The sequence below is a fragment of the Siphateles boraxobius genome, unplaced genomic scaffold, assembly GCF_051911475.1.
Source record: "Siphateles boraxobius isolate OS27281-9 unplaced genomic scaffold, OSU_SipBor_1 26, whole genome shotgun sequence".
In the NCBI taxonomy this organism is placed as follows: domain Eukaryota; kingdom Metazoa; phylum Chordata; class Actinopteri; order Cypriniformes; family Leuciscidae; genus Siphateles; species Siphateles boraxobius.
The window spans coordinates 27,738,656-27,754,902 of record NW_027508876.1 but is presented as its reverse complement, the minus strand read 5'-3'; the positions used below and the strand labels follow the sequence as shown (position 1 = coordinate 27,754,902).

The 16,247-nt window shown below is 35.8% G+C and overlaps 1 protein-coding gene across 1 annotated transcript; it reads right to left on the bottom strand.

The window, feature by feature from the left end:
- Positions 1-1,030: 1,030 nt before the first annotated feature.
- Positions 1,031-16,141, bottom strand: rhot2 (ras homolog family member T2). The gene is made up of 19 exons (XM_077245382.1): positions 15,942-16,141; positions 14,139-14,197; positions 13,979-14,060; positions 13,854-13,897; positions 12,364-12,417; positions 12,218-12,270; positions 12,032-12,140; positions 10,588-10,689; positions 10,404-10,502; positions 9,562-9,670; positions 9,349-9,469; positions 9,185-9,269; positions 8,954-9,099; positions 7,866-7,966; positions 7,635-7,765; positions 6,608-6,688; positions 6,410-6,532; positions 3,370-3,569; positions 1,031-2,521 (listed from the first exon to the last, which is right to left on the bottom strand). The coding sequence occupies exons 1-19, from the start codon at positions 15,976-15,978 to the stop codon at positions 2,404-2,406; spliced, it is 1,854 nt and encodes a 617-aa protein (XP_077101497.1). The 5' UTR covers positions 15,979-16,141; the 3' UTR covers positions 1,031-2,403.
- Between the last annotated feature and the right edge of the window lie 106 nt (positions 16,142-16,247).

Genomic DNA, 16,247 nt, shown 5'->3' with positions numbered 1-16,247 from the left:
TTTAGTTTGATACACAGCATAAGTCTTTACAATATGCCTCAGTTAAACATGAATAACATGATGATAAAATAGTTTAAAGTGCTACATATTCTTCTTATCTTTAAAATAGTTAAAATAAAATGTACCGAAACTTATTCTAAAGTATAAAACAACAACATAAAACTAAAGACCAAACTGAAAATAAAACAGCCGTAAAAACTAACTATAATTCTGCATGATATAGGCTACTTAACTATTTTTTAACATAAAATCTTCATAAAACATAAACATTTATTTTTTTTGATACTGCATTACTATTCAAGTAAACTCGTTTAAAAAAGTGAATGTAAAATAAATGTACACTTTCCCTTATACATTTACAGTAAAGTCCGAGACCTCAATCCAAACCTGATTTTTTTTTCTTCAAATAACAGGTTTAACATTTTTGAAACAAATTAAGATTACATCATGTTGAAATATTTCAGATTTCTGTCTCCAATCAAATGTAAATAACGGAGTAACTCTGTACTGATGGTCAGATTTTCTTTCTTCCACTGAAGCTCAAGATGCTCTTTAGAGTTTAGATCATCATAAATCATGCTAGAGAACATGATCAGGTTTTGTTATTAAACACTTTACTCAAAAGGTTATGCCAATAATATAATTTATCTCAGATGTTTGAAAACCCCTGTATAATGTATAGACGTTATATCTTTTATTCTTGATGTTGGACACAAGTCAACTTTCCAAGCATCTCTCTATGTATTTTGCAGTGTTCTTGAAACGTGATGCTGTATCCAGTCTGAACAGAAATGAGATACTGTTACAAGAGGGCCTGTATCAGGACCTGCCTGACACATTTATGCATTAAAAGTTGATTTCTAGTACAGAAATATATAAAATGGCTGAATGGTTATGCCACAAAACAGAATAACATGAAAGACCTCAACGAGAGATAATCAGCCAATCAGCCTCTTGGGATCAGAGTCATGTGATCAATCAAAACACACCATTTTCCACATGCTGATGTCATAGAGCACAGTAAACAAAATCACCAGAAAAAATCCTAGTTTATTACAAAATATTTCTATTCGAACATTCTGGTTTCATTCCAAGCATCTTATTTGATACTGGAGCTGGAAGATCATGTCAGACGAGACACAAGCATGGGGGATTTTAAAGTTGAGATTTTTAATACTGGGCATTAATACTGAACAAAATATTGAAATTATGCAAATTAAAGCAATGAATCAGGACACCCACAGTCAGTTCTGTCTTTTTGAAGAAATATCTTACCATGCAAATGCTCATGAATAAGCAAGACAGTCCTTCAGTGTTGGGTAAATGTTTTTAGGCTGAAACAAACCCTTTTTTTTTAATTATTTGGGCCAATAAACAGTAACAGTTCTGAGATAAATCTAATTTGGACAATATTATAATTAAATACAGTCAGCCAAGTCATCCTCTATGGTCTATCCTGATCTATAGGACGGCCAAAACCTCAGAGCAATTTATCTTCTTAAAATATCATTTAAAATAAACTTATTAACACCATCCATCCTTACTGCAATTTTAAACGAAATCTGAGATCATTCACCCCTACAATCAATATAGGCAAAGCAAGATTTTGGACCCAGTTTAGCGGTTCAAAATCATCAATGGGTTTTGCCTCGGCATCTTAAAAAAAAAGAAAATAACAGTAATTTGTCAGTCATGGTCCATGCATATAAACAGCCTTCTGAGGAACATGAAATGGAAATTTATTCCGTTTTAATATCAGCCAATTTAGAAGACGCACTTCATTTAGTGGATTGCTTCCTTTAAAGGGGTTTGATAGGTGAAACTGAGTCAAATCTGTTATTTAGTTGACATCAACCGTAGCTTATAACTAGAGCTTAACTTCTATTTAACCCAGAATTTACTTTATCTTCTCAAATATTCTGAGAGGCTGAGTTATGCATTAAATTGAAGTGCATTTCCTGAACTGGCTGAGGAAAAACTGAATAATTGACCCCGACAATGTTTTAGAGTTTGAATACATTCACATGGAATATATTCTTGATCTAAATTGATTTCCCAAACTCTTAAATACATTACAAACTCTGTACAATTCAAAACATAACCTGTTATATCATTTCGTAATATTGTTCCTCTCGAAACATGTTGGAAAACGTCTCTAGGTGTCGACCGATGCGGGTCATACAGTAAAGTCGGCAAGTTTTCGTAGTGGAAGCAAAGCATGTGTGTAATACTTTAGTCCAGCTGAAGAAAAAAACAAAACAATCGACTGCTTAGTTGGGTTGTTGTCACTGTAACTAGCAGGGCTTCACACCCTTGATAAGCCACAATGACTCTGTAAGGCCAAGACAGAGTGCAGGAAATGAAGGAGTGTGTGTATATCTGTGTAAGAAACGCGCGTGAGCATCATTTGTGTCGGCTGAAGGCTCTGAACAGAGCGAAGCCCAGCATGGCAGCGATCGTGGCGCCCAGAGTCACACGCAGCCAGAAAGATGTGCTGCTCATGTCTGATCCGTTCAGGTGCCTGCACACACAGATAGAGAGGGATTTAAATACACACAGTATTTCTAGTGACCTTGATGACACACAAATAGTCAGCAGGCTAATTTTAGTCTGGCATCCGCAAATCTTTGAAGTCAACATGCAATGTTTGTAAGCCATTGTACTCAGCAGAAAAATTTACGAGTGGCATGTGATATTCTAATAAAAAAAGAAGGTCATTTTATCCAACAGGAATTGATCGGATCATGAGAAGTGGGCGTAAGAATAAGAGGGCTTGCAACATCAATTAAAAAAAAAAAAAAGCAGAAAGCAAAAAAAGTATTTTTTTTTCATGATAGATTGCAAGGAGTTTAATCGAAGTGCAATTTAGCAACTTATTTAAAAATGTAGCAAATAAATTAATTTATATGCATGTATATCTATATTGTATATATTCTATACATGTATATATAATATTTTATATTCTTTTAAATATTTTAAATATAAGGATCGAACAAAACCGTAAACTTGGTTAAGGTCATTTATTTGGCAAAAAGAGGCAAACTACAGCTACATGTTTTATGTTTGCTATGAAAAAAAAATGCATAGAAAAACAAAAAGCTTGACTACAACATAATCACTTATTAATATTTCATTGGTTCTCTCTTGTTTTTCAAGTTTTCATAGTTTCTTTGTATAACAGCCTGGCCAAACATTATGACAATTTGAAGTTTCATTGCGTGATCACAAATAAAACTCCAAGCACAACTACGCAATATGTTTACAAAATCTTTAACACATTTTTAAAATATTATTTAAATAAAAGGTGAAGTTGTCAATTTTGGCTTCTTGTATACATTCAAATAAATGGTAGGATGCGTGTGTACTTACGGGTACATGGCGGCCCAGGTGAGCTTGCTGTAAATGTGTGTGTGGGTGTGTGTGAGCAGCGTGGAGAAATGGAGGGGTGAAGGCAGACGGTGTTTGTAGCAAAACTCAGACGGGCTCATCCCATGATGCTGTTTGACTTCTATCAGATCAGCTTTGGAGCCCACCACCACACACGGGATCCCGCTGTCCATATAGTGCTGCTACAGGGGGAAATGAGTCACTGTTTGATTCACTCAACTCTATTGGCACTTAAATCAGAAACCCTATTAAATTAAATTGGTTAATCACAATGACAACGAGGGATCACAGACCTAGTTTAATGACGTGGACTTTAGGAAACTCAATAGACAAACACCATACAATTTAACATGTGCCATTTAGACATTAAAGGGATAGTTCACCCAAAAATGAAATTTCTGTCATTAATTACTCACCCTCATGTCGTTCCAAACCTGTAAGACTTTCGTTCATCTTCAGAACACAAATGAAGATCTTTTTGATGAAATCTGAGATATTTCTGTCTAGAGCTCGACCGATATATCGGCGGGCCGATATTATCGGCCGATTTTAGGCATTTTCCTAACTATCGGTATCGGCATTTATAATGGCCGATAAATGAATATTTTAAAAAATGCGGGTATGGTGATTCATGTAAGGGTGGCGCTGCCAATAAAGCACCTAAAAGCTGTCACAAGAACTGGCAAAAATAATGATTATGAATACAAAAAATATAGCAAGGAGACATTTTAATTGTTTATTAATAAACAAGTGTTTTCAGTCAGTGTCAGCCAAAGATGAAGTTGACGATGCTGACTCGCGATCTTCAGTGAGCGCGCGCCAGAGAGAAATGCACATTTCATACAATTACATGAGTCTGTCTGTCTTTTGTTTTGAATTGTTCTGTTTAAAAGTAGACATTTCAATATAGATATATTTCAATTCTCAGGTCTATACGCTGAGTTTCGGTTCATGAGACGAGCTCCAGTTCACCCGCAGGCGCCTCCGTGTCGAGATTATCTATCGTCTGCTAAATTTACTTCTTATAAATTAAATCCAGGCAAATGGCTGATGAAACATTGATTAAAATTAAGATACAATTAATACAAAACGAAATTCACTTTGAAACGAAAGGTTTTGTGCTTTCTGTTTGATGTCTATGTGAAAGTTTCAAAGCATTAGTGCCGCTTTCAGAGCGCTCACGTCCGTAGTGCTGAACTGTCGAGTCTGTAACATTGTTTTTTCCTCATAAATGCAAACACGAAAAATAAAATAAAATAAAATAAAATGAATATTTTATGTAGCCTGTGGAGACTGAGAGCCAACCCTTCTTCATCCGGTGGGTAGTAGCCTACTTGTGATATGCGCAGTGTAATTCACAGAATTGATTTCTCTGCTACAAGCCTCTGTCACGTATTGTGTGAGCTTGTGACTATTGCAAGCGCGCAGCTGAGAAGTCCTGATTATATTGTCTGCTATATTTAGGCCTTCTTCTTATTTATTAAGGCAATTGGTTGATGAAACATTGATTAAAATGCGTGGCGCGAGCGATCTCCGACAGTAAACTGATTCTGCTTTGTCTAGGGTAAACAGCTGTTGCGACGCGAGCAGTAACGGCCGCGTCCGGTGTAGACACAGTGTTAAAGCTCATTCTGCCTGATAACGCTACGTTACAACATCAAGCAATATTCCAAAAATTTATATAATTATAACACTTTATATAGGGCCATTTTGCATTAAGAGTAGCCTAGTTTCACGTTTAGTACATTTTGCTTACTAATTATTTAAAATAGTATAAAAGTACTGTACATATGTAATTAAAAACGTTTTAATTATGATATTATTCATTTTACTTTAGTAAAAAGATCTGAGTTCTTCCTCCACTGGTAGAGATTAGAGGAATTAAGAGTAAAAATAGAAGATAATAAGGTTTTGTCAGTGACACTTTTTATATATTTATTGATACAAGTTATGACTAAATTAAAAGACAAAGTCGTCGTTAGTGAAGATTATGCAACAGTATTTAGAATATAATATAATATAATATAACATGCAATGCAAACTAGTTTGGTTACAGCTCAGCTGTATAATTCTCATTCTATCATTCCCCCTGCCTCCATTACATATCTGTGTCACACAAGTGTTTGATTACCACATTTGAGTGATCATTGCAAAACGTGCTTATAAAATATATTTATTCTGTTTATAGCTACTGTGTAAAGTACCCATCAAAAGTTTGTACACACCAATAGGAAAGTGTCAAAACTTTTGACTTGTATACTGTACTATAATACACATAAATAATATTGCTACTGTATTATAATATACACATAAATAATATCGGCCGATATATCGGTATCGGGGTTTTTTTACTCCCTAATATCGGTATCGGCATCGGCCCCCAAAAATCCATATCGGTCGGGCTCTATTTCTGTCCCTCCATTGACAGCTACGCAACTACCACTTTGAAGCTTCAAAAAAATCATAAAGAGATCGTAAAACTAATCCATACGAATTGAAGGTTTAGTCCAAATTTTCGCTTTAGAGACTCGATCGCTTTATAAGATGAACAGATTTAATTTAGGCTTTTACAACGGGTGAGTAATTAATGACAGAATTTCTATTTTGGAGTGAACTATCCTTTTAAGCTGAAAGAAAGTATTAGTTCCTCTTTTTAAAAAGCTTACTGACCCCAAACATTTTTAACAGTAAGGTTATGTAATTAAATTTTTACAAAATTCTGTGAAATACACTATTTAAGGCCCAAGAGATAATTTCAGCTTCCTATCAATGAAGGCCATCAACATGATGAGTGTCCAGTCCAGATCATTAGATGGCCCATATATTTATTTAATTGCTAAACGTGCATATTAGCCAAACAGGTGAAATTAATAACTCACATCATCATATATTATTCACTGACAGATGCAGGTCATTATGGGTTATTCATTTATTTGGATGATCTGAGATTAATGAACACGAGTGAGGCGTGTGTCAGAGTTTGTCAAGCATTACTTCACAACTAAAGCATCTTGTTTCTTACCTTATATATACTAGCACAATAGTTGAACGAGTCCGGGTCGCTGACATCATACATGAGACACGCCACATCACACGCTGCATCTGCTGCTTTTAGAAACTCTGTTTCCACGTCCACCTCCTCCAGCTGTAAGGAACAACACACACGTCAGGAGGGAAACCAATAAACTAGGGCATGTGTAAAGCTTGATGCAGCCCTTACAATGAGGTACTTCTCCTGATTGGCTACTGAGATGGTGTTTATGGTGTATATTGAGGGGGGAACAGGGTCACAGTCATTTCTCTGAAAATAAACACATCATTAACATTGTAAATATTTGGTAGATCTAAATGAGACTACTGGGAATCACACAATGGATAATTATTTCCTAGACAGACTATAAAGTGTGAAAGAATACCCAAAAGTAAAGCAAGAAAACCTCTTTCTAGAGTAAAACCCGTCTCAAGAACCGTTCTCTCGGGCTGCGCACTAGCTGACTAAACGTTAGTCGACGAGAAGAGGCTTAGTAGACAAATTTCTTTTAAAATAAACCCTGGAGATGACGAATCAGCATTGTCAACTTTATCTTTGCAGCTGACAATGACTCAGAAAACACTAGTTTATTAATAAATTATTAATGTTCAAGAGAGTCTCATTTGTTTTTTACGGACACATTGATAATCACTACTTTTGCCAGTGTCGCTGTGGCAAGCTCTATGTGTGTGTTCAAGTGCTTCATTTATATAAGGCTCATTGCTCTGGTTTATTATTTCTCTGTAATATAGAACAATGTTAATATACTTTTTTCCTGTAGCCCTGAAACTCATTTTCTAATGCAACCTCCTATTCAGTATTTATGTAATTAAATTAATATCATAAATGTGCGACTAGTCTAATAAATGGCTTAAATGAATGACTACTAGTCGACTAGAATCTTTAGTCGGGGCACAGCCCAACTTTTTTGTACCCATATTAATATTCTTTCTTTACTGTAAAAATCTTTGTCATGTTTTAATTTGTACAAATTAAAGTACAACAAACATTTGCTTGATAAACATTTGAAAATCCACGATAAAGCAAACTTTTTTATTTAATGCATCGGCCAGTGGTGAAATCTCATTGGTCCATTAAAATATATTAGACATCATATTCGTCCTGATTCGACTGCAGTTTGTTGTGACTAGCTTCATGCAGTGTTTTGTAAAGGAAAATTACAAACAGAAGTTTTGCTTTCAAGCCATTCTCTCACCTCAGGGCTTCGCTGCAGAAAAGCTCGAAGAAAGTCTGTCTTTCCCGTTCCGCGTGGACCGATCACTTTACAGAGGAAAACCGTTCGCTGAGTCTGTCTCTTGTCCAGGTCTAACGCCTTTTCTCTTGTTACTAATATACACACACAGAAAAAAACAACAACAGAAATTTAGTATCCGTTTGATCAAACATAAGTGGAGTTTAAAGCAGGGGTGTGTGTGGATCTCATCACCTGTGACAGCGGTGGTCTGGGACTCGCTCTCCATTAGAATCGGATACCCGAGATATCCCAGATGCTCCAAACACCGGTGCACATCCAGATAAGCAGATAACCTGCAGTTCATCCAATAACACATCATATTTAAAGGAATGTGGAATAATAATACAGAAACGATTGCATAAAATTCTGCTTTCCATGTTCTGTTTTTAGATCCCGGGTTGGATACAAATTTTGGATTGAACGCAACCTCTATGTGAGTTTCCTGCACCACTCCTGCTGAATCTACAGGCAAAATAAGTCTTATTTTACCCAAGTCTGCAGGCCAAATTTAATGTGAAACGAGAATACCAAAAAAGATGGCATGAACACAAATCTTAATATAAAGTTATAATAAATATTTAAGCAAACACAATACAAATTTAATGAACAAGTTTTTTGTTGTTGTTGTAGAAAGTCATATATTTTAGATACAGTGCAGCCAGTGTAGTCTGATTCAAATGACTCGCAGCCTCATGGAGTCCTTATTTTTTAGTGAATCATAAAAACAGTTTAGTAAATCATAAAAACCGAGCAACGAATGTAATCTAATTTACTAACTGTTTTTTTCTGGGAAATCATAAACATATAGCGCCACTAGCGTAGCCTGACTCCCGAACAAATTACTCATAAAAACAGGTTCTTTTTAGTGAATCATAATAAAGATCAAGTGTAGTCAGTTTCACAAACAAATGACTTATTAACTGGTTCTTTTTAGTGAATCATAAACAATACAGCACAAACCAGTGTAGCCTGTTTAACAAACAAATAACTCTTTCGATCAGGTTCTTTTAATGAATTCTCCTAAAATACAAAAACAAGATTTGCTCTGATTCAGTCTGGTGATTTACTGAACGATTTCGACACAGTGGTACTTGGAGTATTTTAAAATTAAATTTAAAAATCAGAATTGAAAAGAAAAGAACAAGTTCAATGTGCATCAATTCCATCAGCTCTTGTGGGAAAGGGCACAAAATAATCATAAAAATAACCTAAAAAGGTGACTCTCAGAAAGAAAAATGATCCAGTTAAACGTGTATTGTGCAGTTTGAACGTGCACTCACATCCACTGGCAGAAGTATCCGTGTTGGGAGATGTAGTTCTCTTCCGTTAGGGGGACATTACTGTACACCGCTGAGCCCCAGGGCATGTAGGGTAAAACACTAAACAGATTCTTCAGCTCTGCGGGAGACAGGGCTGAATCCTTATCCTGCAGGAGGAGAGACACAATCATATTCTAGACAAGCAAAGTTCATTAGAGGATCAAATCCATCATCATCATCATCATCGCTTACCTCATCATACTTCTCAAAGAGCTTCTGGAGGAACTGATGACCCAGATGATTCAGCTCCGTCGTACAGCCCACCGATACTCGCAATCTGTGAACACACACATAAAGCTCACTTAAATACTGATTTCCGTTCATGCCAGCGCATGCTTTCATTTGCACAGACGTACGGTGGGTAGAGGTAGTCATCCGTTAACTCAAGCGTGTCATCGTAGCCGAATTTACGCAGGATGGTCCAGGTGGTCTCATGCCGTCCCCTCTGGATAAAGAGAGTGTTCAAGAACAGGAAACCTACGGAAAACACACAAAAGCAAGAGTGCGTCAATTAAGATACACAAGAGAGTGAGCATAAGGAATGTGAATAAACATGTAATGTGTGTTACCGTTGAGTGTGAGTCCGTTGTCCTGGACTCCTTCACTGGTGTTCTTCCACACGACTGTTTTCACGTCCTCCAGAGCCTGAGGAGCCAGTGGATTCCCGAAACACAATTTCTACACAAACACACACATTGGGTTTCAATGTTTTATGGGGACCTTCTACAGACAATGATTTTTATACTGCACAGACTACATATTCTGTTACCCCATCAAAAAAACTTTCTGAATTTTTACATTTTGTATGATTTAAGCTGTTTTACTCATGGCGAACACACACTCACACAAACACGCACGCACACTGCCATACAAATATACTGTATATATCACTGTTGTTATTGTTAACTGAAACGATTCAATTTTGTTTGTCGTTAAATGAAATAATGCTGAAATAAATAAAAGCTAAATATTAGATGAAAATAAAACTTTTAAAACTTAAACAAAAATGCAAACTGTTGCCTTAGCAATTAAATGAAATAAAATTTGTTTAAGCTGAAGTACTAATTTTACTAAAACAAAATTTGAAAAATTAAAGCTAAATAGACATTTAAAAAGAAATGAATAAAAATGACAAAAGCACACAACAAAACGTAAACAATTTAAAATGAAAGCTTAGAAATTTCAACATTTTTCATAATATTTCGTGTAACTTTAATAACTTTGTGTACCTTTTAAACAAGTTTTCTGCTGACTGATAGGCGAGGGAAAAGACGTTTAGTAAACTTCACATGTTTGATTCAATAAAATCCTGATGGATAAAAATCCTGCCTTACATTATTTTCTGCTGTATAACTGGCCACATTTAAAAAGTGAACCGTGTTGTGGATGTTGTGAATGTTTGTTAGCTCACCTGAAAGCAGTTGAGCTCAGCGTCACTGAGAACGTGATCATTATCCTGATCAGAGATGCTGAAGATTCGACTCAGAGCTCGAACACACTGCGGCTTCAGCTACACAAACACACACAAACATTCATAATGCCACATGTCCTCGCAGGGAGAGATGTAGTATGAGTGTGTGCGTGTGTGTGCGCACCTGTTTGTCTTCGGGGTCGTAGAGCGGAGCAGTCGGGTGTAGAACGGCCTTCTGGGCGTAATAGAATAGCTCAGAAATATTCTTTAGATTCTTAGCTGAGCACTGCGGACACAAATACATCATCATGTAATCATATATAGCCATGTGCAGTATTCTTGGCCACCTATCTACGCAGACAGCTCACTAGGTTTTAGTCACAATGACATTGAAATTGACAAATCTTTCTTTTTTTATTGTATACTGTGTATTTATTATAAATGATTTATTCGTGCACATCATTCTTTTTTAAATTCATGTGCCCTTGTAATTTATAATCAAAATATCTTCCCTTCCCTCATGCAGCGACATCTCTTCTCTGATGAAGTGTTTATGGTGATGAGGGCGGGGCAACCTGTCACTCACATCAGATCCACCAATAGCAAACCACAACCATCCAATCAATTCCCCACGGACAAAATCAAGCCCCGCCCTACTTTTGTTCTTGTTCCAGAAGCCGTTTCACTCGGATATACGGGAGAAAAAACTATCGCAACAAATTGCACTAAAAATAAATGGTAAATTGATGCATATTATTTTTTTGATGCATAACATATTTCAATAAATATGTTTAGCAAAATAAATTATTAATTAAATACTATTGAATTATGATATTTATATAAATTACATTTTGGATTGTGAGTTTTATCATGAATGTAAAATGATATGATATTTATAAATAAATAAAATAAATAAAAATTAAATAAAAATATATATAATATGATTATAATTGTATATGATATTTATACATTTTATTTTATATATATGCTAGTAAAATTGTTAAAACTAAAATAAAAATTAATTCAAGATAAATAAATAAAAATTCTAAAAAAGAAAACAAACTAATAAAAACAACACTTTAAATCCTAGAAAGTCTAACAAGTCACACAGAATTGAATGAATGATTGTGGTTGCATATGCTAATCTATACATTATGCTGCAGATTATATAGTTTAAGAGTGTTGGAATAGGATTTTGATGCATTAGCTCACTGGTAAAAACACAGCTACGGCAATCCAGTGGGTCATGTTACGAAAAACAAGGGTTTCTTGCTCTTTTGAAATACTAGTTTAATGTATACAAACCATAACATTCCCAAACCAAAACGTCCTCTCTAATCACCCAGTAAACTCTAAAAATGACTTGTTCAGAAATGTTTTATGAAACAACTTTCTGAAGAACAAGCCAGTACACGAGCTCAGCCAATCACAGCAGCAAATATAGCTTTGTTTTCCAATGCAGGAAACATTGACCAATTTCTTAAGATGACTTCAGGGGAAAACTAAACTAGAATAAGTGTGATAAACAACCCCTTTCACACATTCATGTGTGTGTCTATAGGAGATATATGTCAAACATGTCTTTGTGTTTGTGTTTGAAAATTCATTTGAGTTTGAGTGGTTCAAACCTCTACACAGGTCTCAATCTCCGAAAACTGGTTCATGATTGGCAGGATGGTTTCCATGGAGCTGCCGGAGCGCAAGTCAGACTTGTTGCCCACGAGGATGATGGGAATCCTACAGCAAAAAATGTGACATTTTTCATGGAAGTCCAAACAAACGTAGGTGCATTTATATGGGCATCAGAGACATACTTGCTTCCTTTCTCAGCGCCTCCATTGACCAGCGGAATCCATTTAGTCCTGATCTGAGAGAAAAGACAACGTTAAAATCAGTTCAGAGGAAATAAAAGACAAAAATATAGTGATAATGTTAAGGGACACCGTGAGAAATCCAATACCATGTCAATGGTTTCCTCTTGTGTGACATCATAAACCACACACACGACATTGGCCTACAAATAAAAAAACAATCATCTTCATACAGTCAACAATCATATATAACCACACCTCTGGTCATAAGTTTGGAATAAGTACGGTAATATGTTTTAATGATTATTAACATTTAAATGATCAGAAACATTTCTGATTATTATCAATATTAAAAAAACAGTTGTGCTGCTCCATATTTTTGTGGAAACCATTTTACACTTCCACTCAAAAGTTTGGAGTAAGAAAGAAATTAATACTTTTATTCAGCAATAATGAAAAAAATTGATCAGAAGTAACAGTTAAAGGTACAATATGTAAGAATTTTGTAATAAAATATCCAAAAATCACTTGCACGGTGTGATATATTTCCTGCAGTTGTGTACTTACAATATCCCAAAAGTTCCCAAAGATTTTTAATTTCAGAGAAATTCCAATTTTAAATAATGTCTCGTCCCGGACTCCCTGTTCACTTGTCGTCTGTCAATGACGTAATATCCGCATTATCCCGGTATCCGCTCGAACTGCCATAGTAACCATGGCGACAGACGTGGACAACAGCGTTACGTCTAGCGGCACGCTCACGTTGATGTTGTTTCATTCAAACATAATGGATCATGGCAAGCAGACTTTGGGACAAAAGGAGAACTAAAACGAGGATCAATATCAGCGTGGCTTTTCGAGATGCCGAGAGCTAGCGTCCGCGACTAACTTCGACTTGACGAGACGCCACTCTTGCATGTACTTTATTAGACCGGTGAGCAAATGTACATAAAACTAATCAGGGTTATATTGTTCAACATGATGAAATGTTAGAATATGATCTGTATGTTATTCTAATGTTGATCTAGCTTACTGCTAGTCTCACACATTCGTCTAATAAACTGACCGGGGTGAGTATTAATACAGCACTCGCGTGTAGTTCGGTAGAGTGAAATGTCCTTATTCCTTTATATCCGCGGGACTCGCGTGTAGCGCTGATATCTGTCTCTTATTAGCAATCGCGCCCTGCATCACACCACAGTCATTGTTAAAAACATCAATATATTTACTCATCCATAAACATTATTAGATCCATCAGCATGACGACAAGTTCCATAATTCTGCTGGAATTATGCGTCATCAACCTACGCCTTTGTTATTGTAAGAGGTTAGCGACCCCTAGCGGCAAAAAAAATTACATATAGTAGCTTTAAGACATTTATAATGTTACAAAAGATTTATTTTTTTAAATGCTGTTTTTTCGGACAAAAGAATCCTGAAGAAAAAAAAACAGTTTTCACAAAAATATTAAGCCGCAAAGAACCATTGTTAATAATTAAATACCAATAATAACCAGCATATCAGAATGATTCCTGAAGGATCATGTGACACTGAAGACTGGAGGAATGATGCTGAAAATTCAGCTTTGATCACAGGAATAAATAACAGTTCAAAATAACATAATGAGGACACGTCTTACCTTTACAATTTCCTCCCTCAACACGTCATCAGACTGTTCACTTTCTGAAACGAGACACTGAGTGTTAAAAAAATGCTAAAGGGCAAATATTTCATGTCATCTAACACACACACACACACACACACCTGAGTAGTCGACTATATGTGTGGGCACTTTCTCAGGCGTGACGTCAGCAGGTATGGTGATCTCCTCCGCCCGGAGAGGAACCTGACGGCACAAACAAATGAGCTTCCTCTTCCTGCACCAGTCCAACACACTACCAGAGAGGCTCATGGGTAAACTCACCTGCTCAGGAAACTCCTCTCCGACCAGAGACATGATGAGAGACGTCTTTCCCACTTTGGCTAGTGGATTACAAAGAATAGAATAATAGTTATTCCCAGTAAATGAATTCCCACCGGCTCATTCAACTCTAGATGTGTGAGATGTCACATGATCAACAGCTGCACCACAATGGCAAACTCTTCTGCTGTGATTTCCTTTGCAAATCAGTGTGGCCTTAGTATGATTTCCAGTTTTGTTCTTATTCTCAGTGCTGAACGTCAGTACAACATGTTTTGGGTTAAAATTGTAGCCACTGTCAAAGTATAATAAATGTTGCTCAGGTGTTGTTCACCTTGAGCTTATGAGGTCAGATACGAGATAATACTAAATAAGGACACGACTTAAGCCCAGCAGGGATGGAATTAATATAACACTAATGCTGAAACAAAGCGTGTGTGTGTCCTGCCAAAGAAATGACACTTAAATATAGTCATGAACGCTCAGGACCGTTTGTCGAGCTTGTGGATTACTGGTAATAATGTTGTAAATAATGTTTCGTTTCTTGCACAGACTCATAAGACATCAGGAGCCACGGGTATTCATTTTGTTTTGCCTGCATATTTTTTTTGATTCAAAGTCTCAAAGACTCTTAAATGGCCTGAGGATGAGCAAATAGCAGCTCTTTTTTTATTTTTGGGTTAACTATCCCACTTTTTAATATTTTTGTAGAAATTGTGATACACTACCGTTCAAAAGCTTGGGGTAACAAAAAAAATATTTTTCAGCAAGAACACATTAAATTGATCAGTGACAGTAAACTTTTTTTTTGATATGTTAAAAAATGATTTCTATTTGAAATAAAGGTTGTTCTTTTAAACTTTCTATTCATCAAATAATCCTTGAAACATGCATCTGGATTTCCACAAAAATATCAAGTGGCAAAAACAGTTTTCAGCATTGCTAATAATAATCAGAATGTTTCAAATCATAACATTTCATTTCAAAGCTTATTAGAATGATTTCTGAAGGATCATGTGACACTGAACACTGGAGTAATGATCCTGAAAATTCAGCTTTGATTTATTTGTACTGTATTTCTGATCAAATAAGTGTAGCCTTGGTGAGCAGAAGAGACTTCTATCAAAAACATTTAACACACCAGCAGATAGTGTACATCCTCAGCATTATCATCAGGCTGAAGTCTCTCTCTATGAATACGTGCATTGTGTCACAGCAGGAGGAGGTATTGTTTACTCTTCACTCGTTCAATAGGCACAAACTCCACACCTTCATAGTTACCATGTCAACACCATTATCAGTCACTCACCGAAGAATTAATGGGCATTCAGCCATTCTAATATAATAAAATAAATTATGAATTAAATCTGTCAAAATGAGCAAAACTACTCAAAACAATCAATACATTGATGTGTTATGAGTTTTTAAAAAATGCATATATATGAATATCGATCACACGTAAATATCTTTTAAATTAAACTTATATGTGGGTGTTTAATTAATCAATATATAGTGTCTAATTCAACTTCTACAGTTTGACTAAATTGGCATTAGCCTGTAACGTTAATCTGTGTGAAGAACTTGCTCGCTTGTTAATAAAGTTCATTTTCGTGTGTTCTGATTTTGCATGATTGCAAACAACAACAAATCTAAATGAACCGCTAATTCAAGAGTGCAGTGTGTTTACTTCAGATCACTCCTGCAGCAGCTCAAGGTTGAGGGTTAGCGCTCTCTAATCATGCTAACTTTTCATTAAACTGTCACAATTATTTCCTTTGACATGTAATAGACAAAATCACATCTTACGTTCCCCCAACAGCAGTATCCGGACATCGCGTTTCATTTCACTCCACTCTCTATTGCACTCTGCGAAAAGCTGCGTCTGTCTTTTCCAAAAACTTCAAATTTAATTCAAAGCTCAGTGCTAGTTTCTACTAGCCCCATTCCAGTCAAAGAAACTGGCACCGCTAAGGACTTCCGGTTGGAGCCCAAATCGAGCGCCCTCTACTGTACATTTACTTTCACTTATTATTACTTCGATTTACTTCACCTTATTATTTATTGTCAATATTTAAGAATTAATCCTTATAATAATATGCAATTATTTTATAT